The 26,893-nt window shown below is 40.9% G+C and overlaps 1 protein-coding gene across 38 annotated transcripts in view; it reads left to right on the top strand.

Annotated features, from left to right (window-relative positions):
• The window catches only part of PTPRD (protein tyrosine phosphatase receptor type D), a 2,362,472-nt gene that overhangs the window by 1,961,703 nt on the left and 373,876 nt on the right, over positions 1-26,893 (top strand). For all 38 annotated transcript variants that reach the window (XM_063914017.1, XM_063914015.1, XM_063914014.1 and 35 more), the window contains one exon: positions 18,571-18,738. In XM_063914017.1, the coding sequence (XP_063770087.1) occupies positions 18,654-18,738 (85 nt within the window). In that variant the 5' untranslated portion in view covers positions 18,571-18,653. The remainder of the gene's footprint in view (positions 1-18,570; positions 18,739-26,893) is intronic.

Below are 26,893 nucleotides of genomic sequence, written 5' to 3'. Positions count from 1 at the left end.
TGCGACCGCTGTTGTAGCAGCGTCCAGGTCTGAATTAGACCCATTATAAGTTTCATACATAAATATATCTTTGTCGCAAAGTACAGTCAAGGAAGAAAGCCAGAGGGTTTAGTGCTTTCATTATACAGTATGATGCCGATTTCTCTGCCTGTATACTTGTACCCTGGATTCTACAATACTGATGAGCTATGTATAAATTATACAGATGTTTTCCGTCCATTGATTGCACAGACTAGATAAAGGCATAATAAAAGGCAGAATTAACTTTCTCCTGCAGAGAATGCTGGGAGTTGTATGATTTATCCAGCACAAAAGCGGAGTATGCTATGCAAATGAGCAGCCAGAGTTCAGTTATTTCTTATAAACCTGAAATCTGATATTATAATAAATACATATTGTAAGATTCTATTGGGATATTATTTTTGTATTATTGCACAGAAAATGCTAATTTTTCTGAAACACCATCCCAGAAGTGAACTTAATATTTGTAATATTTTGGTCGATATATTTAACTAGTCTTAACTCAAAATTAACAAAATCACAATCATTTTACAGTTATCTGCAACTGACTGATGGCTGCCTGTGATAAATCTGTATTGGGATACATGTTTTGACAAAACATTTGTTGTTTTGCTAGGATTATCGGTTTGCCAAAGCATTTTCATACACAGATACAAGATTAAAAATTAAAAGTGAGAAACTAATACACTGAGTATGTCACACCAAGCTACAACTACATTGATTATAGATATTACCCTAGTATTATTATTATTATTATTATTATTATGATTATTATTTTTATTATTATTATCCTTTATTTGTATAGCGCCACAAGGGATCCGCAGCAAACAGTTACAGAGTACATAAAGAAATAAGCAAAACAAGAAAACAGTAACTTACAGTTCAAGACAATATAAGACAAGTACAGGGTATATAAACATAGCTGCATCAACAGACAACACTGAATAAGTATTAGGGTGGCAGAAGACCGAGGGATTTGGTTTAGTTGAAGGGAGTATGGAGTAGAAGATGGTTTAAATAAGAGGAGGAAAGGCACATGAGGGAAGAGAGCCCTGCTCGTGAGAGCTTACATTCTAAAGGGGAGGGGCAGAGAGACAGGGGTGACAGAGATGGGGAAGACAGTGAGTGTGGAGCAGAGGGTTTAGGATGAGAGTTGGCTGGGTTTGGTGAAGAAGTGTGTCTCAAGAGCCCGTTTGAAGTTTTGTAAAGAGGTGGAAAGTCTGATAGTGAGAGGTAGGGAATTCCAGATATAGGGAGCAACACGTGAAAAATCTTGGAGGTAGGAGTGGAATAGTAATGATACTTTTTTTTTTACCATTACAACTATTTTATTACAGTTTAATATAGTACAGTAGGTACAAAGGTATACTAAATGATGGATCCGGATAAATGATGGATTTCCATATCTGTGTTTCAGAAGAAAACATAATTGTTACACTATATATGTTTGTTTGTTTTCTCCTTGCCCCCTTTCACGCCTTCTTGACATATTCTTGTCCTTTTTTTCATGCCAACTTTTACCACCATCATTGGTCTCTCATGCCCCTCACCTCCCCCCCACCCCGCATCAGCAGCTCTTGATGGTTACCTTCCATTGCGTTGCTGACTTCTCGAGCAGTACTAACCTCCACATAGGCCCACAGTAGGAGCTGCTGCAGGCGGGCATGCACAGCAGCTCCCCCTTGACCATCTTCTTGAATATGGGGCACAGATACAGCAGCTCTGACAATCAAAGCTCTCTGTTCTGGGAGCTACCATGCATGCACATCAGCTCTGATTGTGGCCAGTCTAGAGATTGAAACAAAGCTGTCTCTGTTTAAATATAAATTGGGTCCATCGAGGAAGTTCTGGGAACTTGGAAACTGCTATTGCATGTAGGACACAAAAACTATAATTATAGTATTTCTGATAGATACAAAAAAATGGTTAAAAATACCAGTACATAGAAAATCCTGTATAAATGTGTACTGGCCTCTATAGTTACTTATGTGTTGTTATTATTATTATTATTATTATTATTCCTTGTTATGGCAACACAGTGCTCAGCAGCTGTGCATAGTAGGGCCTACAAAGCATACATATACTCTTCTTCACCAAACCCAGCCATCTCTCATCCTAAGCCCTCTGTGGTCCAAATACTGAATGCATTAATACAATTAATTATTTGCGTGATTTTTTTTTATTTTTATACTCCTATCACTTAAGGTGTGTACACACGGTGAGATTTATCCTCTCAATTTTGACTATATAGTCAAAATCGCAAGGAAAGTTAGTGGAATTTGCAAGGTGTTAGGCAGCTTGCAATCCTGATTCGATCCTGATGTGCAGTCCCGCGGGGTCAGTATCACAAGGCAAGATAGACTGTGCAGGCAAGTCAATCTTGACTATAAACTATATATTTCACAGAAAGAGTAGTGGACAAGTGGAATAGCCTCCCATCAGAGGTGGTAGAGCCTGAGACAGTAGAGCAATTTAAACATGCATGGGATAGGCATAAGGATATCCTTACAAAGAAATAAGGATCAAATAAGATTTGAGATAAAAATATGGTAAAAAAAGGGCAGACTAGATGATGGGCCAAGTGGTTCTTATCTGCTGTCACATTCTATGTTTCTATCTAGTGTACTATCTAGTACAAAGTATAGTCAAAATTGGCACTTAGGCAAATTTGTACATAGACAAAATCGAAAGTACAGATATTCAAAATCTGTACTATCTGTGCTATCTTGGCTCTGGGGGAGTTCAAGGAAAATCTCATAGTCAAAATCGGGCATAGCAAGGATCTCACCGTGTGTATGTACCTTAACCCTACAGAGCACCTCTCTTATCACAATGTTATAAATTCCATTGGATTACAGCAAATTGCAGCCAAAGTTGCAGATAGTGACAGCTACCGACGGTGAATTTGCAGGATCCTGGTAGATATTATGCTTGCGTAGCTGGCTGATTGCTGGCAGTTTTTACTCAAGACTTTTTCCCCCCCACTTTGTGTTGTTAAGCTCTTAGTCACAATACAATCCTCTCAGGGAAACATTTTGTCTGTGAGAATGTGTCACATTCTACTTGTAATGTTGTACATCTCCACCAGGGGTTGTCTTCCTTGCAATGTTTTGTTTAGTTTTGTAGCTATGAGATTTGTATTATAATGTCTGTGCATTCAGCTATTAGTTAATGCATCCCTAAAGCAATGTTATTGATGCAGTAGGATATTCAATAATGGGTTAATGCAATGATATTGAGAAAATAAGAGTTCCCTAGTATGTGATCACTTTAATGACCGATAAACTCTGGTTTAATTTTTTTATCCTATATATATGATATGTTTTTTTTATATTTACTGTTTTAACAGGAACAGACAGGGGTTTCCTTGCTTGGTGGATATATTAGCAAATTGTATTTCAGTGCTTAACAGGTCTTTTTGGTTAAAAGGGGGCAGCTATTGAGATGCAGAATCTGCTGGCTCTATTGTGTGGGAATATCATGTAGTGCATAATAGAGAAAAAGGCACAATAGAGTGTATGCCTCCCACACTGTGAATAGAGGTAATCTAGCAAAATAGGACACTTCTTATACATTTATTTATTTTGCCCTTCAGACAAAAACATCTTTATTTTTTTTATTTTTTTGCTGAAGAATACATAGCTTTGCACTTATGTAAATTTGAATTGTACAGTACATGGATCAATACTGTCTTTGTTGCTGGTTGAGACACTCGGATGATGCAACTTGTGTGTTGTTTTAAAGAGAGTGGCAATTTTTTAATCTGCTCATCCTTTCCTTCTGTGGATTCAAGACATTTGTCCTCCGGGTTAACTGGAGCTACAGGAGTGGGAGAAAGTGTTTTTAATTTCAAGGGTCAGGAGCTGGAAGAAAAACTATAAATATTTCCTTCCTAAGCAGTCATCATGCTGTAGCAGGTCATTAATTTAAAGGAGGCTTTCCATTGATGGAGCTCATTCAGCTGTCCAAATGATGGGTGAGCTGTACCGCTATCCTGACTTCAACGCAAACACACAATTTTGTGCGATTATTTACCTACGATTTGTTAATGGGAAGGAAGCTAGGCAGCATTTAATGAGAAAGAGCTGGGAAACACAAATGCTGAATATTCCTGGTCTATTTTTGTGTGTGTGTGTTTTACTGAGCAATCAGGCATTCACAAACTCACATCCTCGGCAGCGAACAGTTAAAGAAGCCGTCCCTGAGAGATTACAGAAATATAAGCCTTATCGCCAAATGAATTTATATTGTATGAGTCAAAGACTTTCTCTGTTTTGTGGTCTAGGTCCCTAGTTGCAGTTCTGTCTGTTAAGAGGCATCACAATGAATTATGCACAAGATTGCCTGAATACCTAATTCTGTCTGTATTTGGAAGCATCATACATTACAGCTTCAGCAGCGCTTGATGGTGCATTTCCACATGTTTTGTTTCCTCTCCAAGATAGTTTGCCTCTTTTACATTGCAAAATATGTAGATATTTAAATAAAACACAGCAGTGAAATGTTTATGCTCTTTTTGCTGTTGCCCAGAATTTTCTAACGGCCCGATTTCAAAGTTGAAGTGCACCTGTCACCAGAGGAAGTTAGGTGTACTTTTTATTTAATCATTGTTGGTGCCTCTATAATTAAACCAACAATAAAAACAGTGTCAGCCGCCCAGTATCAGTCATATGAAGAATACATATTACATCCTTCTAGCTTCACACATTTGTCTGGTTTTTGGCCCTCATTCCGAGTTGTTCGCTCGGTAAAAATCTTCGCATCGCAGCGATTTTCCGCTTAATGCGCATGCGCAATGTTCGCACTGCGACTGCGCCAAGTAAATTTGCTATGCACTTAGGAATTTTACTCACGGCTTTTTCATCGTTCTGGCGATCGTAATGTGATTGACAGGAAATGGGTGTTACTGGGCGGAAACAGGCCGTTTTATGGGCGTGTGGGAAAAAACGCTACCGTTTCCGGAAAAAACGCAGGAGTGGCCGGAGAAACGGAGGAGTGTCTGTGCGAACGCTGGGTGTGTTTGTGACGTCAAACCAGAACCGACAAGCACTGAACTGATCGCAGATGCCGAGTAAGTCTGAAGCTACTCAGAAACTGCTACGAGGTGTGTAATCGCAATATTGCGATTACTTCGTTCGCAATTTTAAGATGCTAAGATTCACTCCCAGTAGGCGGCGGCTTAGCAAGAGCAACTCTGCTAAAATCGCCTTGCGAGCGAACAACTCGGAATGACCTCCCTAGATTGCTCAGTAAAAATGCATAAGTTCCCTACTGATTGCTACAGCTTGGAACTAGTTTGTCACAGAGGCTCCAGAGTTTGCATATAAGTTCTAAAGGAATGTTATTGTGCTGTTGGGTCAGAGATTTTAGGAGATCCAAGTCCATTCCTTCAATACCACTCTACTTTTAAACGACATTCCTCCAGAATCTGTGGCACCCAGCCCTCTTTAGAAACTGCAGGATAGCACTTTGTTCCCTATGCTGGACCTCCATATTTTTTTAAAATTGAAGTGCCAGAGCCATTCTAGGGATTTAGGGGAAAATGTATCATTAGATGACATCTCATCACTAATCAGACCACCAGCTTGTAACCCGGGTTATTGCACATAAGCGCACATAACCGGGTTGCTGTGCGATCTAAAAGGGCCCTGGGGAAATATCTCGTGTTGAGTGACTCAGTATTTTAACCTTGGACGTGACCTGGGTTGAACACTGTTTCAACCCTGTTCACTGTGCGCTGTGAACATTTTACCGGTTCGCTGCGACCCGTTTCCCATTCACACTGTATGGACGGCCCCGGCATGTGTCACCTCTGACGTCGCCAACCCGGCAATATGCTGACAGTGTTGTGAAAGCGGCTCAGGTGGGTTGCGCCCGGGAAGCACCCATGTACGGCTCCTGGATGCGACCCGCCTGTTGCGGTCTGAAAGGGGTATAAGATACATCCTGTAATACCCATTATAATAGTGATAGGGCTGAAATGTATCAAAAGTTCAGGTCTTCAAAGAAAGAGAAAATATAGTGCCATTGCACACTCTACAATACCAAGCACTGCTAGTCAGAATAATTATAATAATCTCTGCAGTCTATATAGAGCAAAATCAAGGTTCTTGGTATACTTGTTTGCTAAAAAAATACCTAGCCCACCAACCAGTGTCTAGACTACCTCGTCTCTGGTAGGTCCATAATACTAAGTTTAAATATGTGGAGTGGAATCCCAGCAAGCCAGCGAAAGCCAGTCACTCCAGGGCAGCACACCAGTGAAAAGCAAAGGTGTTAGTGAGCGTTAATAAGAAAGAATCACAAGTTGTGTTACACAGATGAAAGTGTTAATAAGATGCTATACAGTATAGTATTAGTAGAAAAACTATTTAAAAGTGTTAATAACAGTGCTAAATTAAATGTTGTAGTGTGCTACCCCAAGGCAACCCGGCCACACCAACCTAAGGTGCCGCGCCCAAACTCATCCCTAAAACTGACAAATTGTACAGATTTGTAGGACTTACCCTCATTGTACCTTAGTTTCAATATGCAGTCTGTGGGCAGGATGCACTAACCTCTCCCGCTGCGGTATCTGACTTATCTCTGCGCATCCTGTGTGTTCTCCTCGTTAACTGGATCGCCGCCCGCGGATCATACTTTTCTCCTCACTGCGCTTCTGCCTCATCACCACCACTCAGTCCTGAACTCTCTGTAGCGGTTGATCAGCGCTGCGCTCCCCCTTTCAGTTGCGCATTTGTCTCTGCTGTGTGTCATAGCCAGTGTGCGCATGTCAGGAAGCAGAGACAAGTGCGCATGCGCAACTGACAGGGGGAGCACAGCACTGATCCACCACTATGGTGAGTTCAGGACTGAGTGGCCGCGGCGGTGATGAGTCGGAAGTGCAGTGAGGAGAAAACTACAGGCAGCGATTGGCAGCAGGCAGCGATCCAGTTAATGAGGAGAACACACAGGACGCATAGAGATAAGCCAGATACCGCAGCGGGAGAGGTTAGTACATCATGCCCTGTGAGTACCAGAGACCCATGCAATTAAAACCATTTAAGGCAGGTGGGAGGGGTGCCACTCCAAGGTGATGGAGTCCCTTCATATGTACTATGGGCCTAATTCAGACCTGATCGCAGCAGCAAAATTGTTCTCTAATGGGCAAAACCATGTGCACTGCAGGTGGGGCATATATAACATGTGCAGAGAGAGTTAGATTTGGGTGGGTTATATTGTTTCTGTGCAGGGTAAATACTGGCTGCTTTATTTTTACACTGCAATTTATATTTCAGTTTGAACACACCCCACCCAAATCTAGCTCTCTCCTGAACATGTTATATCTGCCCCACCTGCAGCGCACATGGTTTTGCCCATTAGAGAACAATTTTGCTGCTGCGATCAGTTCTGAATTAGGCCCATAGTACACAATATTGAGTATATGGGGGAGGGGGATCTTGGACTGTACTCCCTAATTGCACATATAATAAGAGGTGCTATCATGCAAAGACTTGTACTGTAGTTCCACAAAGAAAGAGAAAATATAGCGCTGATGCACACTCTACAATACCAAGCACTGCCAGTCAGAATAATTATAATAAACTGCAACCTAACAAAGCAACATCAAGGTTCTTGGTATACTTTTTGGCCAAAAGGTCTTGCAATAACTGACCCCTCTGGCGACATGTGTCCCTCTGTATATACCTATGCTGATGTGATATGTAGTTGTCAGAGGGCCTGCTTCAGATATGGATGCAGTGCCGATATTCATGCAGTTGAGTGATTATTGGCCAACTGCGCATGTATCATGGTCACACTGCACACACGTCTAGGTATGTTAATGGTGCCACTCACAGGGAGAATTTCTGCACAAGTGGTTTTACAGCTCAGGACTGTTGGGGGTTGTTACGAGAGTGGCAACAAAAATACAGGTGTGTCCTGTTTTGTGAGGTTGCAGGTGGGTATCTTAATAATTTCCAGGCTGCTACAGTATTAGCATACTTTCACACATCTGTGTATGGTATGGCAGCTGTGAAGGCATTAGTGTACAGTTTTGAATCAGGCCTGCATACACAGACACAGCATCAGATCACCTTTGTGAATATTGGCCATCGAAAGATGCAGACCATAGCCTATACACTCATCAGAAAAAATGGGCCAGACGCCCTCATTTTTGGGAATGCCACCTAGCTCTGCCCACTTTCAAACACATGCAACATTCGCAACCTTTGTAATCAGGCTGTTGCTCATATACAGTATGTGCAGAATGGGTCCTGCGTAAACGCTCCACCATCGGAGATGGACATAAACCATTAGGTTTACATACCTCTCCAGATCAGGCCCAGAGCGTGGACCTAACGGGCATGTGCAAGTCATTATGGCACACACGCTCATCACACTTCCATTTTTATCCAAACTGTGCATGCGTGAGCCCTGAAGGATGCACTTACACAGAAAGGCTCCAGAATCAAGGACATCACTGAAGGTAAGCATAACACCATCCACAGTTATAAGTTTGCAACATTCACCAAATAGCTCAGCTCATGTAGTTACCAGAACATTTATTGTAGAATCTCTGATTTCTCAAAGGATTGAAAATGTTACTCTTTTCTTAAATAGGCTACTGAGAAGCAGGAATGACCACTTGCTACATTTACCCCTCAGTGTGCTAGGGCAGATGTGTATCGTAATAGGCACTTCAATGGATTACAAATGCACCTTTTTAATGAGGTGTCACATTTTCTTCATAGTTTCCGTGATGACAGATTTGAAAGGCCTGCTACATATCTTATAGTGTGCAAATGTCACTTAATAAGGTATATAACAATGTTCCCACTGCTTCCAGTTGTCCATGTGTTTTTCTCCCACACAGAACTTATGCTATTTGCTTAAAGAACCTGTTTCTATTACTGTATGTTGGATTATACAGTCAGGCCCGGCGACAGGGGGGTTCAAAGGGGACAGCCATCCCGGGCCCCGAGATTCAGAGGGGCCCCGAGGCTCAAAGACAACCAAACAGGACAGCAGCACCTACATTTGACCTGCATGAAAGTCGGGCAGCGTTACACAGCCAGCCCTAAAAAAACAAACAAGCCATCTAGCCAAAGTAATCCCCCCACGGTGACCTCCTCTCTATCGGCCCCGACAACCCCCGTTACCATGTACATGCCGCACATGCGCCATGGTAACGACTGACGGCGCTGACTGTGCCCGCACCCGCTCTTCTGACTCGCTGCCTCCTGTGGTTGTTAAAGAGCAGGAGGAGAGATCATGCTTGCAGCGCGACTTGGCTGCAAGCAGAAGAAGCTACCTGTCTGCTCTGCTGACCTCTCCAACCCCTGAGGCGGGGTACACTTGTGTGGTTTTTAAGTGTAAGTGTATGTTTTATTTTATTCTGATATATATATGTATGTGTGTATATATATATATATATATGTATGTGTGTGTATATATATATATATATATATATATATGTGTGTGTGTGTGTGTGTGTGTGTGTGTGTTAAGGGAGGAGGGAAAGAGGGGCCCCAGAGAGCTAATTGGACCGGGCCCCAAGATTTCTGTTGCCGGCCCTGTATACAGTGCAAGTGTATGAAGAGGTTGTTATTGTTACATAGAGGAATATTTCTTAAACCATATTTGTGGGATATCCCCCGAAAACAGCCGCTTACGGGGGGCACCCACAAATATTAAGACTCCCCCAAATGTACCATGGAGAGACCTTCATTTCCAACAGCGAAAGCACCCCATATAGGTCTCTATGCCATCTGAAGATGGTATGTACTGCAGAAATCATCGGGAGAGGGTTCCGTAGGCATGTGCAGTAGCACCGTGGAGTCCTGGAAGAGAAATGATCGCATTAAAGATCAAGTCACTTCTTACATATACATGCCTCCCAACTGTCCCGATTTTCACAGTCTGTCCCTCTGTCCCAACCGCGGTGGGGGGGGACAGTTGGGAGATACCCCCTGTCACTCACTGCTCTGAGCAGAGCAGATGTGAATAGATGCTGTGTGTATGTGCACAGCGTCTATTCCCCAACAAGACAGGGACAGTGGGCATGGCCAGCAGCTCAGTGAGTGCTGTTCATGCCCCTATAATAACGAAAAAGGGGGGCATGATTAGCAATCACGGCACTTGCTGTGAGGCCACGCCTTCGGTGCGCAAAGATGTTTCTCTTCAATTCAGATGTCCATTCAGAGCACCTGTTACTGCATCTGTATATTACTACATTCAGGTGAAACTTATTGCCGCAAATAGCAATGATAAGCGAATGCAGTTATCGTGTCAAAACTATATAATTGGTAAATATGCACCATAGTCTAGGTTGGTTTTGCCTGCACTGCCTGGCACACAGGGGGCACAGTCTGGAGCTGGTCACAAATGTGAGCTTTGCAACCCTCGTTTTCTGCACTACTTACTGTAATTGGATTCACACTCAAAATAACAGCACAGTAGATTTTTCTGGTTTATAGACATTTAAGAAAATGATGGCATGCATTTAAAATACAGTGAATGGTGGAAATATTCTGCATGTATTCAGTATCCTAAGAGATTTTCCCTTTCTATATATTGTGAGAAATTACAGAAATGTGGAAGCAGTAATTGGTTCCTAATCTCACATAGATGAATGGGCCTGAACACTTCTATGGCAATAGATAACATTAAAATGTTTGGCTCTGAAAAGATTTAATGGATCCAATAAGTGAATTTCCTTAAAACGTATTATTGCAAATATTTACTTTAAAAGGACTAGTCTTGATTATTTGTCAGCAGCACAGAAAGTCAGGTAATTATCAGGGATATACATGTCAGTTATCGATACAATACTAGAAGTAATTTAAAAGAATGATGAGAGCTCCAAGTAGCTTTGAACTCTGGTATCTGTTAACTTGTTACTTGCATAGAATACCAACAGACTCACTAAAACACAAGTTGACATTGCATATTGTTCCACAACGTCTAGATAACAGTGAAAAAAGGTGGTAGCCTCGGGCTTTAACGCTCCGGGCTCTCCAATTACATCCCTTTTTTTCTTGTCCGATAAATTATCTGTTTTCTGTCATAAACACATAGGGGTCAATTCAATTGAGTGCGGATTGAATAGCGCTGGGAATTAGCTGCCGTTGCTATTCAATTCAGTGCGCTGTTATGCCTGATGAGAGGACTTCTTCTTGCACGCCTCCGGGGGTTGCGAGCAGAAATCCTGCAAAAGTACTGGAGCGATGCTGTTTTCTGCCCTTAGCGCGGCAGAATCAGCATTGCGCCAGGCACTTAACTCGGAGAATGCCGATTTCCATGAAAAAACACCCTGTTTAGTCCGCAAGATATGGCCTTCTCCGACATAACAGCATGCTGAATTGAATAGCACAGGGAGCTAATTCCTAGCGCGCTGAATTGAATTCACCCCATAGAATCCAGGGAAAAGTTCCCGGACCTATGTGTTAACCTACTGTTTGCACTCGATAACAGGCTAATTACAGCGTATTTCTTTTCGGGAACAGAAAACAAATATGCTTTAAGTGCAGTGCCGCGGGCTGACTTCGGGGATAATTGGATAGCCCCAGGTTAACAACCTGCAGTAAATTACTGCAGCTAATTTTATCCCCCCCCCACCCCCCTTGAGTGCCATTTTAATAAATAATCCCCTATGTCTAATTTTCTTTAGCCACAAATGTACTATGGTGTCAGTGCTTGTCTCAGTTATGTTCATGCCTTTATTGCCTGGCTGTCCCCAGTCTTGCTCAGCGCATCAGAACAGTACTTTTATTGTGATGCACTTTTCCACCCCATATATAAACTTGCAGTATAATCTATTTGTCTGCCAGGCACATGTTTTTGTAACACTTACAAATTGGATATATCATTATTGAAGTATGTGGCTCTGCAGAGCTAATCAGTTTCCAGTTTTTAACATAAAAATCTGCTTGTCATAGCAGGGATAGTGGGATTTCACAAGGCAAAGTGGCAATTTTTTAAGATTTCGTTTTTTGCAGCCAAGACTTGCTTTCAATCTTACACACGTCAGCATTTGTGATAGTACTAAAGACTTGCAAGCTAACCATAATCTAGTTTAGGGTCTGCGCTGCACACTAATGCAATTTTACCTACTCTCACAAAGTTACATTGAGGTTTATTGTGTATACAATATAAACACCACTACATATATGAGTATGAAAGAACTCACTCATCCTAATTGGAGCTGGGGGTCCAGAGTCGAGAACGACATTTCAGGGATCTACATGATTTTTTATGGTGCCCATTTATGCCCTTTTTAACCCTTTTGGCTGCTTCTAATATACTATAATACTGTATTAAAGTTATTTGGGGTGGTTTGCCATTTTTTCTCTTATTCCTTGGCCCTTTTTGAAATTTTGATGTGGACAACCCCATGTGTAATGAGCACCCATAGCAGCAGTGGAGTATATTCTAAATGCTTTGGGTGTTCTCCAAGTGCCCCGCTTTCCTCCCATAGTCCAGAAACACACTGGTAGGTTCATTGGCTTCTGACTAAATAAAACCTAGGGACTCTGTGTGCTGTTAGCTCCAGTAGAATAGGGACTGTGTGAGCGATATATATGTATATATATATATATATATATAATGTAAAAGAAAGGAAAATGGCGCCCAGGGATTGAAGCAACCCTTAATACTAAAGATAGTCCTCAAGAGGTTTCACAAACAATATTGATCCAATATCTAAAGCATGGACTGTTCTTTCATAAAAAGTGTATTTATGGATGCTGGATCATTACTGATTGTATCTGGGAAGGTTCCACATCCATATGAAATGATAAGAATTTTATTTGTATCTGCATTGTTTCATCTTTAATTGACCTTTAAGGTTCCTGCCCTGCATGACTGTATACGAAATTGTCATTTCCAACTCTCTTATGAATGTTCTCTCATGAGAGGTGTATGAAAATTGAATCATTAGACCCATGAGGTTGAATTGATACTCCTTCTATATGATGTTTTGAACGTTCAGTTTGAACTTACCTGCTCAACGGTCTAGGTTCATTTTGTATTTGCCATTTAAGACGCACCCCTGATGATGTCTAGCTAATAGACGAAACTCGTTGGGTTACCGTTTTATCCTTGATGTTATCTCCGAATATCTAATGAGGAGGAACAAGGTTACAGCAGAAAATTGCCTATATTCTTCTACATCCCAGTGTTGGATCAATATAGGAGATAATACATCTTAATGCTTATGTAATAATGATGGACACATAATATGCTATTGTATTTTTAATACATTTTTTATGAAAGAACAGTCCATGCTTTAGATATTGGATCAATATTGTTTGTGAAACCTCTTGAGGACTATCTTTAGTATTAAGGGTTGCTTCAATCCCCGGGCGCCATTTTTCTTTCTTTTACATTGCATTCTATCTTCATTCCTCCTAACAAGGAACTTAGTGATACTAGGCAGCCCATCTAAGAAAGCATTCAACAATATTACGTTAGTCTCTAATATAACAGCGCAGAGGGAGAGTTTTTTCGTTTGATATATATATATATATATATATATATATATTTATTTATTCTGTTCACACATTTTATGATAAGTTGTCTTTATAGATAATATATTTTTTTTTATTTTGAGTACTCCATTTTCAAATGATTTAACAATAAATGTAAATGTGTGCAATAGGTTCTGCAGTACCTAACATGAGCTTCGTAAACCTGACATAGCAAATATAAGAAAGAGCTATTAAAAACATACCAGAGCAATATCAAGTTAAGCTAAAGGAAATGGAGAGAGCATATGACACAATGGGGAATTTATCTATTGACAACACCAGTCCCCTACACATGCTCACAAGAGTAGAGAGGAAGCTGCAAGAGGACTAATGCTGCCCATACACTTATGAGATAATCGGTGCTATCCTTCGATTTCGACCACATCTGTGAGAGAAATCGAAGGATTGTATGCACAGTTTAGGTACCTTGAAACGCGATGCGCAGGCACGCCGGTCGAATATCGCGTCTCAAGATATTATGATCTGCACATAATATTTCTCGAATCGCAGTGCGATTGCATGTGGTTTTAAGCCCACATGAGATATATCGGCCGCTCCCACTCGGCGGTGACGTGCCCATCACGTGATTACCATGCGATCTATCGCATGATCGCATAGTAATCAATTTGGCAGTTTCATCGCACCTGAACTGCCGGTGCGATGCCCTGCGATGACGCGTCGCGGGGCATCACACAAGTGTATGGCCAGCATAATTGCCGTAACACATACAATGTTTTACTATGGGACCTGGCCATGCACTAGACTGTGGGGTTTCACCTCTGCTTTATAAGGACTAGAATAGACACAAAGCATGAAGGAAGATACAGACAAACCTTGGTGGAAAACCTGCTGCAGTCTGTAAGACACTTTTTAATTCTTGGGAGAAGTAGCTCAGAAGTAGCTCAAACAAGGCCCAGGCCTGAATCTTTCAGTAATCGGTGGAGCTTCATCAATATTACAAAAAAAAAAAAAAGGAAAATCAGGCGTTACCACTATCCTGATTAATGCAGGACAGCCTGATTTGTGGGCACTGCCTGCCATCGTTATCAGAATTACTTTACCTGGGCTAGGCTAAGAGGTTGGGTGGTATATCCTCTTCAGAGGTGAACAGGTGCTACTCACCTGCCATAATGTGCACTACAGACTGAAATAGGGGGAAAAATGGGAAGTTCATCGGAAGTTACATATGTCATGTTGTCCAGTTATTAGTATTCATAGAAAAATGTTCAGAAATTAACACATTTTTTAGCTTCCACCAAGATCTAATAATTCATTAAAAATATTGCCCCATAAGAGAATTAATAATATTTTCTGCCCTCATTATTGATTGCCCTCATTATAGATATATTGTGATTCCTCTCCTTCTGATTGGCCAGATAGATAAGGTGGTTTTACAGTGGTTTTGTTGGTGGTTTCTTCCAAGGGTTTAGACCAAAACACCAGCAGTTTGGTAATTTGTAAACAGATTAACATTGATGCGGTTTTCAAAACTCTATCAAAACAGCTGTATATTAAATTCAGTGGTTTAGTGCTTCAAACTGGCAGTAATGTCCAGCGGCTTCAAACTACCAGCAAACCCTCTGCTTAGTAAATCTACACACTTGACTGCAAAATACGCACTGCAAACAATGAGCATGAGCCACATTTTGAATCTGTGAGTTCAAATCAGGGTGTATATTTACTAAAGGTCGATTTTGTTTGTTTTTGTTCGATTCTATATCAATGTTAAATCGATTTTAATCGATGTTGGGCTTCCAGGGTTAAAACACACATTTACTAGCAGATGATTTTTTATATTCATTTTTAAATGTTAGGTAATGTATGATTTAGCCCAACATCGATTATAATTGATTTAACATCGATCTAAAATCGAACAAAAACAAACAAAATCGACCTTTAGTAAATATACTCCCAGGTCTGATTAGAGTGGAATCGTATTCTAGGCCTTTGACCTGGTGAAATAATCAATTTGTGAACTAGCTGAAAGAAAAGGGATCCGTTCAGTTTGCCGGCTGTTGGGATCCCATTTGCCACGCTTTCTTACATGTTTTGTTTTACACTAAATGTTAAACATTTTATTTCAGATTTAGTTAACATGCATATTAAAAAAAAGTTCCATTTGACTTAAAAAGCAGTATTGTAATATAATTGTTATTTCACCAGTTCCCAAGTGTGATTCTGAATCCTTATATTTATGTGGATCAGGCCTTCGTTGTCACTGTGGAACTGCACAAGAAAACAAAGCAACCTTTCCTCCCTCCGAGAGCACATTCTATATATCTCCATCTCAGTGATAGCATCAAAGTCATTATGAAGCAGTTGGCTCGGATACGCTTGCACAGACACAAATTGAGTCCGACAGGACTGATGTCTTATGGATGTTGCTGCTATTTGAAATACTGGCATAAAGATGGTTATGATGATAAGAGTGAGCTGGTGCCCTCAGCACATGGCCTACTATGATTTCCCTGGCTTTCATTCAAGTCAGGAGCACAGTACATGGTATCAAAGGACAGACAGCACATAAGATGAAGGCCATGTGTGCTGTTAAAATTCAGCTTGTCTTCAATTAGTCATCCGTGTGAGCTGTATTTATCTGCTTTTTAAAATACATTAATGTACGTTTTGCGGCTTTACAGAATAGTTTATTTATAATATGTTTTTTGTTTCACTTGCATAATATTTTGATATACATTAATTTGTCATATAATTTTACATCACATAATATTTTTATATTTGTATGAGTTAATAATTGCATACAAGAGATGCGATCTACCAACTAGTTTTCTTTACATACTATTTATTAACGTTGTATGATTTACATCATTGCTTCTGTAATTGTAATATTGTAGGGATGGCCATCGACCATCGATGATTCTGAATCATTGATGGTCTATGACCGATGTCGAATACTTTTACTATCGATGGGGGAGAACCAGATGGTTTCCCGCCATCAATGGTTCACTGCTACTGATTGGCTTTTTTTTTTCCTCTCCGTGTCAGGGCATGGAGCTTACCCTCGCCCCCTGACACCCACAAAGCCTCGCCCCCAGGCTCTGATTGGCCCGCAGTTCATTAAACAGTAATGCAGTGGTGACCATCAATGGGTTAAACCATCGATGGATCCCTTACAGATGGGTTTACACAATCGATGTTATCCATTAATGGTACCATCGATAGAGACCATCGATGGATATCCCACCTATGGAAATCCGTATAATTCAATTTTCATGAGCAGTTGAATGCATATAAATGTAACAATCTAATACCCCTTTCAAACCAAGCTTATGACCCGAGTTATTGCCTTTGCAACTTGCTTCCAAGTTTGGTGTGAAAAGGTCTACCCGGGTTATGTTGTCTAGGAATCTGATCCTGGTATCTACCAGGGTTGAACTTGGCACCAACCAGGGTAACCCACGGTGTGAACGGTGTGACCCGGGTCATCCAACCCGAGTCACGCATAGTACATGCCAGATCATTGGTGCTTGGAGATGATGTCATCTCCAAGTACCATCAGCGGGAAGACACAGTAATAACCCCAGTCCAGGGACTAGCCTTCTTACAAATGTTAAATGGTGGTCCAACCAATCATCTCCTAACTGACCCTTTTCAAACACATGACAGAATCTGATTAGTTGGAGCACCATTTATCATTTGTGATAACAAGAATATCAGTCGTCTGCACCTTAATCCTTAAAAATATTTAACCAGTTTTAAATAGACTTATTTATTACAAGCAAATGCAGCATCAGCTTGTTACTGTTATGAAATGTCACAGTAAAAGGAAACATAATTTAATTTGTGCAACTATAAATATTAAACTTTATTGTCCTTTGGGTTCCACTTAACAGTGTTATATTAACTATGGTTTATTACTCTATCCCTACTTTATAAATGCCTCACTTAGTGTTCAGTAAAATTTGCTTACCTTGGGGACTGGTAGACTGCATCATGAAGATAATGGAAAAGGCTAGGTTGTTCCAAACAGCATTATTTAGTATATGTATACACATCAAAAATTAAATGATCAAACAGGACTTTTTGTTATATGGTCAGCCCATTTCTCTTCAATAACAACATAACAGTACTATCAGTGCCGTGACTGTGCGCGCCTGAACGGAGCAACAATTGAATTGCTCCTTTGGCCGTCATCTAGTGGCGGCACGCAAACCACTTGAATTCCCCCTATAGAAATGAGGAGCAGTGTTAGTCTTTTATTAAATAGGATGATAGTCAATGGGCGATATTCAATTTTTTCTCTTCTGGCAGCCATTAGTTGGTGCCCAAACGGAGCTATTCAGTTGTAGCTCTGTTCGGAAGCGAATTGCTGCCTGTGTCTGCATTACAGATTGCACCCCCTGGGGGTGGCGAAATGCACAAAAAGTGACCAGTTTTGGGCAAAAGAGGGATACAATTGAATATCGTCTCCACAATCTCCCTTCACTTTAGACTGGAGATTGGGCACGATAATCAATAGAATATCACCCAATGAGTCTTAACATCTAGAACAGTCTTCTTTGTTGTCACTGTCAGTTACCCATTTCATCCAATTTTAAGCCACTTTCTTTTGTGTGACAATCTGCTGTGTTTGGTTTTATTTTATCTTTAATGAAACTGCAGTATGTCAGCGTCTGGTAAATATACTGTATGTCTAAAGAGCTGTTTACAGACAAATGCTGTGTAAAAATCTTTGGAATTTTGGATGTGCTAAATGTATGTAATGCATTATCCTGGCAAGTACCTTTCCTAAAATGACAACTAATTATGAAGATAAATGAGTTGGGTGATGATCTGACCAGGGGAAGAAACCATCTGGGATTAGGTTTACTTTACTCTAATATGGGGAAACACATCACCATCTCTGCCAAGCTGCTTCTTGGCATAGTGCATGTTGGCAAAAAATCACAAAGTATGTAATGTACTTCAGTGATTATAATGTGGAACAATTGCAATGTGCTATAGCTGATTGTTTTCCAGTGTTGCATTATGGGTAGCAGAAGCATCATATTCTTATCATGTGTGTTTTTGTTCTCTTCTTCAGGCTGTGAGAATACCACACTGAAACATTCGAGTGGGTAGACACCTGTTGGCTTTAAAAGCCAGTGACACCAAGCCTTCCTAAGCATGCAGGTGCCAAGCTGTCAGATGATGAGCTGTGCCAGGCCAGTGCTGGTACTTCTGTGCTTCCTACTCCATGCTCATGCTGAAAGTAAGTCTAGTTCTTTGTTCTAATTCGAATCTAAACTATGATGTGTCATAATATTTTTTGTTGACAACAGTGGAAGCCTTCCATCAGGTCTCTTTAATAGGCCCTACACACATGCCGATTTTTTGAAAGATATGAACGATCTCGTTCATAAATGAACGAGAACTCGTTCATATCTTTCAGTGTGGAGGCTCCAGCGATGAACGATGCGCGGCCCCGCGCTCGTTCATCGCTGGTCCCCCGTCGGCTGTGCATGGAGGCCAATATGGACGATCTCGTCCATATTTGCCTGCACGTCTATGGAGCCGGGTGACGGGGAAAGTTAAGAAACTTCACTCCCCCCGTCACTGCCCCCCCCCGCCGCCGGGTCGCCCGTCGGCCGTATCGGCCGTCTGGCACCTCGGCGGCACATCGGCATATGTGTAGGGCCCTTAGGACAGACTGCTAAAAACACTGGGATTCTCACTAGCTGAATGCTGCTATCTGAAAACAACAATTTCTTCAGTAATTCTGCTGTGCTGTGCGCTGAAATATGTGCTTAAAATGTGTTTTGTTCACATACCTCTTTCCACAATAACATTAATATTAAGAAAAATACAGTTAAGACATTGAAAAATACAATGCAGATCAACTTACCAGGTCACTCAAACAAAAGGTATAACACAAAGGTATATGCTGAATTAGAAACAGTACAGATCTTATTACTATTACTGTTATTATATATTTTAGACAAAAAAAAATCAACAAAGAATCTAAACCCTTTTGTACGTCATAAGTCATAACAGCTCCCCACTGACGTTTTAAGCACAGTCCAAAAGTGTAAATGTCAGCACATACTAACATATTAGAGTAATATACTGTAGGTTATCCGATTTGCTATTATATTGCTTGGGTAAATTACCAAGAAATAGGTTAGGCAGGGCTGCTTAGAGGAATCTCTGGCACAAATGCAGACACTTTGGAGAGCCCTCCCTTGGCTATGCAACAGTTTCAGAAAAAGTTGGTGCTGCCTGTGTAGCTTAGATAGGGTTTGACCACATGGACCACCTTAGTCTGACAATCAGTAGTAGTACCCCTGCTTGCACTGACAGTAGGTGTACCCCTGTCTGTACTGACAGTCAGTAGTAGTAAATCTGCCTGTACTGAGAGTCAGTAGTAGTACCTCTGCCTGCACATACAGTCAATAGTAGTAACTCTGCCTGTACTGAGAGTCAGTAGTAGTAAACCTGCCTGTATTGACAGTCAGTAGTAGTACCCCTTCCTGTACTGACAGTAGTACTAACCCTGTCTGTACAGACAGTCAGTAGTAGTAACCCTGTCTGTACTGACTTTCAGTAGTAGTACCCCTTCCTGTACAGACAGTCAGTAGTAGTAACCCTGTCTATACAATCGGTAGTAGTACCCCTGCTTGTACTTACAGTCAGTAGTAGTACCCCTTCCTGTACAGACAGTCAGTAGTAGTAACCCTGTCTATACAATCGGTAGTAGTACCCCTGCTTGTACTTACAGTCAGTAGTAGTATCCCTGCCTGTACTGACAGTCAGTAGTAGTAGTAACTGCCTGTACAGACAGTCAGTAGTAGTAGTAGTAACCCTGTCTGTACAAACAGTCAGTAGTAGTAACTCTGCCTGTACAGTCTGTGGAAGTACCCCTTCCTGTACAGACAGTCAATAGTAGTAACCTTGCCTGTATAGGCAGTGAGTAGTAGTAACCATTCCTGTACTAACAGTCAATAGTAGTAACTCTGCCTATACAGACAGTCTGTAGTAGTAACTCTGCCTCTACAGACAGTCAGTAGTAGTAACTCTGCCTGTACAGTCAGTGGAAGTACCCCTTCCTGTAAAGACAATAAGTAGTAGTAAACCTGCCTGTAATGAAAGTCAGTAGTAGTATCCCTGCCTGTACTGACAGTCAGTAGTAGTAGTAACTGCCTGTACAGACAGTCAGTAGTAGTAGTAGTAGTAACCCTGTCTGTACAAACAGTCAGTAGTAGTAACTCTGCCTGTACAGTCTGTGGAAGTACCCCTTCCTGTACAGATAGTCAGTAGTAGCAACCCTGCCTGTATAGGCAGTGAGTAGTAGTAACCCTTCCTGTATTAACAGTCAGTAGTAGTAACTCTGCCTGTACAGACAGTCGGTGGTAGTAACTCTGCCTCCTCTACAGACAGTCAGTAGTAGTAGTAACTCTGCCTGTACAGTCAGTGGAAGTACCCTTTCCTGTACAGACAGTCAGTACTAGTAACTCTGCCTGTGTAGACAGTGGGTAGTTGTATCCCTTCCTGTACACACAGTAAGTAGTAGTAGTAACCCTGCCTGTACAAACATTCAGGAGTAGTAACCAAGCCTTTACAATCTGTGGGAGTACCCCTTCCTGTACAGACAGTCAGTAGTAGTAGTAGTAGTAGTAGTAGTAGTAGTAGTAGTAGTAGTAGTAGTAACCCTGCCTGTACAAACAGTCAGTAGTAGTAACTCTGCCTGTACAGTCTGTGGGAGTACCCCTTCCTGTACAGACAGTCAGTAGTAGTAGTAGTAGTAGTAGTAGTAGTAGTAGTAGTAGTAACCCTGCCTGTACAAACAGTCAGTAGTAGTAACTCTGCCTGTACAGTCTGTGGAAGTACCCCTTCCTGTACAGACAGTCAATAGTAGTAACCTTGCCTGTATAGGCAGTGAGTAGTAGTAACCATTCCTGTACTAACAGTCAATAGTAGTAACTCTGCCTATACAGACAGTCTGTAGTAGTAACTCTGCCTCTACAGACAGTCAGTAGTAGTAACTCTGCCTGTACAGTCAGTGGAAGTACCCCTTCCTGTAAAGACAATAAGTAGTAGTAAACCTGCCTGTAATTAAAGTCAGTAGTAGTATCCCTGCCTGTACTGACAGTCAGTAGTAGTAGTAACTGCCTGTACAGACAGTCAGTAGTAGTAGTAGTAGTAACCCTGTCTGTACAAACAGTCAGTAGTAGTAACTCTGCCTGTACAGTGTGTGGAAGTACCCCTTCCTGTACAGATAGTCAGTAGTAGCAACCCTGCCTGTATAGGCAGTGAGTAGTAGTAACCCTTCCTGTACTAACAGTCAGTAGTAGTAACTCTGCCTGTACAGACAGTCGGTGGTAGTAACTCTGCCTCCTCTACAGACAGTCAGTAGTAGTAGTAACTCTGCCTGTACAGTCAGTGGAAGTACCCTTTCCTGTACAGACAGTCAGTACTAGTAACTCTGCCTGTGTAGACAGTGGGTAGTTGTATCCCTTCCTGTACACACAGTAAGTAGTAGTAGTAACCCTGCCTGTACAAACATTCAGGAGTAGTAACCAAGCCTTTACAGTCTGTGGGAGTACCCCTTCCTGTACAGACAGTCAGTAGTAGTAGTAGTAGTAGTAGTAGTAGTAGTAACCCTGCCTGTACAAACAGTCAGTAGTAGTAACTCTGCCTGTACAGTCTGTGGAAGTACCCCTTCCTGTACAGACAGTCAATAGTAGTAACCTTGCCTGTATAGGCAGTGAGTAGTAGTAACCATTCCTGTACTAACAGTCAATAGTAGTAACTCTGCCTATACAGACAGTCTGTAGTAGTAACTCTGCCTCTACAGACAGTCAGTAGTAGTAACTCTGCCTGTACAGTCAGTGGAAGTACCCCTTCCTGTAAAGACAATAAGTAGTAGTAAACCTGCCTGTAATGAAAGTCAGTAGTAGTATCCATGCCAATACAGACAGTCAGTAGTAGTAAATGCTTGCACCAGGATCCCGGACGCCGGAATCCTGACTGAGGTCTGCCGCCACTCTGCACTGGTAAGGGGGGGGGGGCTGCGCGCACAGAGGTTTTGGGTGACGGGGGAAGGCTACGGTTAGGCTGTGGGGGGTTTAGGGCTTGGCTACATGGAGGTGGGATTAGGGTTAGGCACCACCAGGCAGGGTTAGGGTTACGCTGTGGGGTGGGGAGGGTTAGGGTCAGGCTGCAGGTAAGACGGGTTTGGGTTAGGGGGGTTGGGTATCAGGGCTAGTCTAATTACCACCTTCGTATCGGGATCCAGAGCGCCGGGATGCTGCTGTTGGTATTTTGACTGCCAAGATCCCAAGAGTCAGGATTCCGATACCATCCCCCTCAGAGTAGCGAAACCAGCACCAGACTGGCCATTGCAAGTTTGGGGATTCTTGTGGAGGTGAGTTTACTAAAAACAGTGGTAACAGTAGGTCTGATGCTGAGAAGCATTTCCACCCTTTCTCCTCTTGTAAGGCCAGGCAAGGTGTGTGCATGTATGCATGCACATTTATTTATTTATTAAGAGTACTACATGTTTAGTATGAAATAAATTGATTGTTGCTTGTTGATGAATTTATCATAGCTTAATTTAACAGAATCCAGATCTTCCATGTTGTTCATAGACAGAATAACAGTATTAAGACAAAGGTCATCAGACACGGTTATGACAGCTTTTATAGTAAATTCAAAGCTGTACAATATTGATATTTTTGTACTATTCTGTTTTTCTTCTAAGTGCACTTTCCATTTCATTTTATTGGTCTACTTTACAGCAATTTTGTTTTTTTTATTTTGTTAATAATTGATTTAAAATTGTTGTGACTGTCTGTTACTGTATTTGAAACACAAATAAGTTTTATAGATCTATTTAACCACCAGTTACACAGACATTTGTGACTGAATTAAAGCTTTAAATTGAACACTGGGAGTTTTGTTTCCAATTCCCAAAACCTCGCTACAGTAAATAATTTACCATTCTGGAGAAACTAAGGCTATTGACATAAAACTTGGAAATTAGTGTTTTATTTATAAACCACAGAACATGAGGTTTAGGGGGTAATTCAGACCTGATCGCTCACTAGCATTTTTTGCAGCGCTGCGATCAGGTCAGAACTGCGCATGTGTATGCACCGCAATGTGCAAGCGTGTCGCATGGGTACAAAGCGGATCGTTGCTGTGCGATGGGTTTTATGAAGAATCCATTCGCACAGCCGATCGCAAGGAGATTGACAGGAAGAAGGCGTTTATGGGTGTCAACTGGCCGTTTTCAGGGAGTAGTTGGAAAAATGCAGGCGTGTCCATGCATTTGCAGGGCGGGTGTCTGATGTTAATTCCGGCCCCAGACAGGCTGAAGTGATCGCAGCGGCTGAGTAAGTTCTGGGCAACTCAGAAACTGCACAAAGTATTTTTGTATCGCACGACTGCACATGCGATCGCATACTTGCACGGCTAAAATACACTCCCCAGTGGGCAGCGACTATGCGAACGCAGGACTGCAAAAAAACACTAGCGAATGATCAGGTCTGAATGACCCCCTTAGTCTTCTGGTATATATCAGGGGTGGGATACTGGGGGTATCCTATTAGCCATTTTCAGATGTGAAAAATGGGGGGTTTTCACGGTTTTATTTTATTTTTTCTTTGCCTATTTTTCTGGGTGTAGCCATTTTTTTTACATCCAGAATTGTTTTGTTTTTCTTGCAAAAACACATAGGATCCACAAAAAGTCATGGACAAATTTATTTTTGTGGCTGCGATCAGGAAGGGGGGGAGGGCTTCTTATAGCAGATTTTCTGGCATTAGGGCTAATCCAATAGCCCCTGGTGAGGTAATTAGCCACGGTATTTTACCACATCTAATAGGATACCGCCCACTGTGTTGGGTATGTGCACAAATTGATGCTGTGTACTGCTCATTGTGATCTAATATGATCAAAAAGAAGTAAATACATTTCAATGCAATCTGGAAAAATTTATGTTTTTAATATACAGTAGAGCTTTAATGTCAAAGATAAAAAGGTAGAATCAAGATAAGTAGACTTTGATGAATCAACTTGCCATATTGAGTCTTGCACAAATATCTACTTTTAAGACACACAGAAATGGTATGACAGATCCACACAGACAGGGTATTATGGATCAACACTGAAAGGGTATGACGGATCCACAAAGAAAGGGTATTACAGGGAATGATGTTACTGATGAGAGTCAGTATTTAATGGATAAAATTGATACAGAGAAAAGTGGAACCATTGAATGTGCATAATATGACAAAAAAAATGTATACCAGACACAAATGTTATTTTTTTATTTTTTTATTTCTTATGCAGTCTCATATACCCACACATACAGTAGTAGACTCCATATAGCCAAATCACCTCCATATAACCTCAGGTACAATAATTTATCATATATATATATATATATATATATATATATATATATAAGTTCCAATATGGGACTACAACATTGTATAAAAATGGTTGTTTTTGAGGAGCGCTATAATTCAAATAAGTTTGATACATTTTACCACTATGGATATGAACTGAGGATACTGTATTAACACCTTATATATCACACCCATAAATCATAAAAACTTTCTTTTATTTATAAAATGCAAAATAAAACATTTCTCAATATGGTTCGTTCACACAAATATTCTATCAAACAACTAACACCCCTGAAGATGTCGTCACAGACGGAACGCATTGGGTGAAATAGTTTATTGTATTAATCTTGTATTAACAAGAAGTGAATGGGTATATACAAGAAAAACCCTTGACAAATTGATATCTTTTATATTTTTTGTATGTTCGATAGGGTATTTGTGTGAACGAACCATATTGAGAAATGTTTTATATTGCATTTTATAAATAAAAGAAAGTTTTTATGATTTTCGGGTGTGATATATAAGGTGTTAATAGAGTATTCTCAGTTCATATACATAGTGGTAAAATGTATAATTTTTTTTAATTATAGTGCTCCTCAAAAACAACCATTTATATATATATATATATATATATATATATATATGTTTGAAGTTCTGTAGAGGTGGAGAGTCTGAGGGGGAGAGGTAAAGAATTCCAGAGAAAGGGAGCAGCACGTGAAAATTTTTGGATAGGAGTGGGAGGAAGAAATTAGAAGACAGGAGAGCCGGCGTGCATTAGCAGAGCGAAGAGGACGGGTGGGAGAGTAAAGGGAGATAAGGTCAGAGATGTAAATGGGAGAGGAGTGGGTGAGTGCTTTGTAAGTGAGTGTGAGAAGTTTGAATTGGATTCTGAAAGGGAAGGGCTTGTAGGAGAGGGGAGGTGGATGTAGTGCGTTTGGTGAGGAAGATGTGTTGGGCTGCAGAATTGAGGATAGATTGGAGGGGAGAGAGGTAATTGCCAGGGAGGCCAGTTAGGAGGAGATTACAGTAGTCCAGTCTGGAAATAATCAGTGAGTGAATAATGATCTTAGTGGCAACCTGGGTGAGAAAAGGTCTGATCCTGGAAATGTTTTTGAGATGAAAATGACAGGTTAGTGAGAGGTGCTGAATGTGTGGTTTGAAGGAGAGGGAGGAGTCAAAGATTACGCATCGGGAGTGTTGGTGTCATTAATTTGTTTTCTATAATAACTCCCACCTTTCCCACCTACTCACACAACTTCTTATTATAAGTATGTCATGGCGATATAGAAGAGTATAAAGAATGGGGCATTCTCACAGAAGCTTTGGTTTGGCCAATAAGCTATCTGATTTGCCCCCAAGAAAGGAAACTCAAATTGTCAGAGTTCACTGTGTGAAACTTTGTGATACATATTAGACATATATAGTGGGGGGTATTTATTGAGCTCTGGCATTTTTGGAGCTATAAAATTGACTCCCCTGCATATTTAATTGCGGCCCATTTTTTTTGCCAGTTTTTGAGGCATTTTTGCCAATGCCTTTTCACTTCTTTTTTTTTTCTTTTGTGAAAAGGCATTTCCGAAAAATGCCTCAAAAACCACGACAACAGCCCGTGTTTTCACCGACAGGTACAAATACACATTGATACGTCATACACGTGTTTTTCGCTCCTGCTAAATGTTTCACTTAGGTGAAAAAAACATCTCTGCTATTGCATAGGGCAAATCCCCATTTGCCCTGAAAAATAGCGAAAAGTGCAATTTTTTCGCCTAGTCAAAAAAACGTCACTAATGGGATACCCCCCATAGTCCCACACCTATAGACTCACTGTGGTTGTCAGGTATACATTTGCAGTTTTATATGTTCATGACTTAGTGTATAAGAAGTCACAATGTAATTGCCTTCTCTTATCTACTGTATGTTTACTTACATGCATATATTATCTGATTTTCATTACAAGGATACTTATATTTAAAGTATAAGTTGCGTATATCTGTATTTCTTCTAATGTTATAAATG

The sequence above is a fragment of the Pseudophryne corroboree genome, chromosome 1 (genome assembly GCF_028390025.1).
Source record: "Pseudophryne corroboree isolate aPseCor3 chromosome 1, aPseCor3.hap2, whole genome shotgun sequence".
NCBI lineage: Eukaryota > Metazoa > Chordata > Amphibia > Anura > Myobatrachidae > Pseudophryne > Pseudophryne corroboree.
Note: the sequence above shows the minus strand (reverse complement) of the source record. Positions and strands in the feature narration are given on the sequence as shown.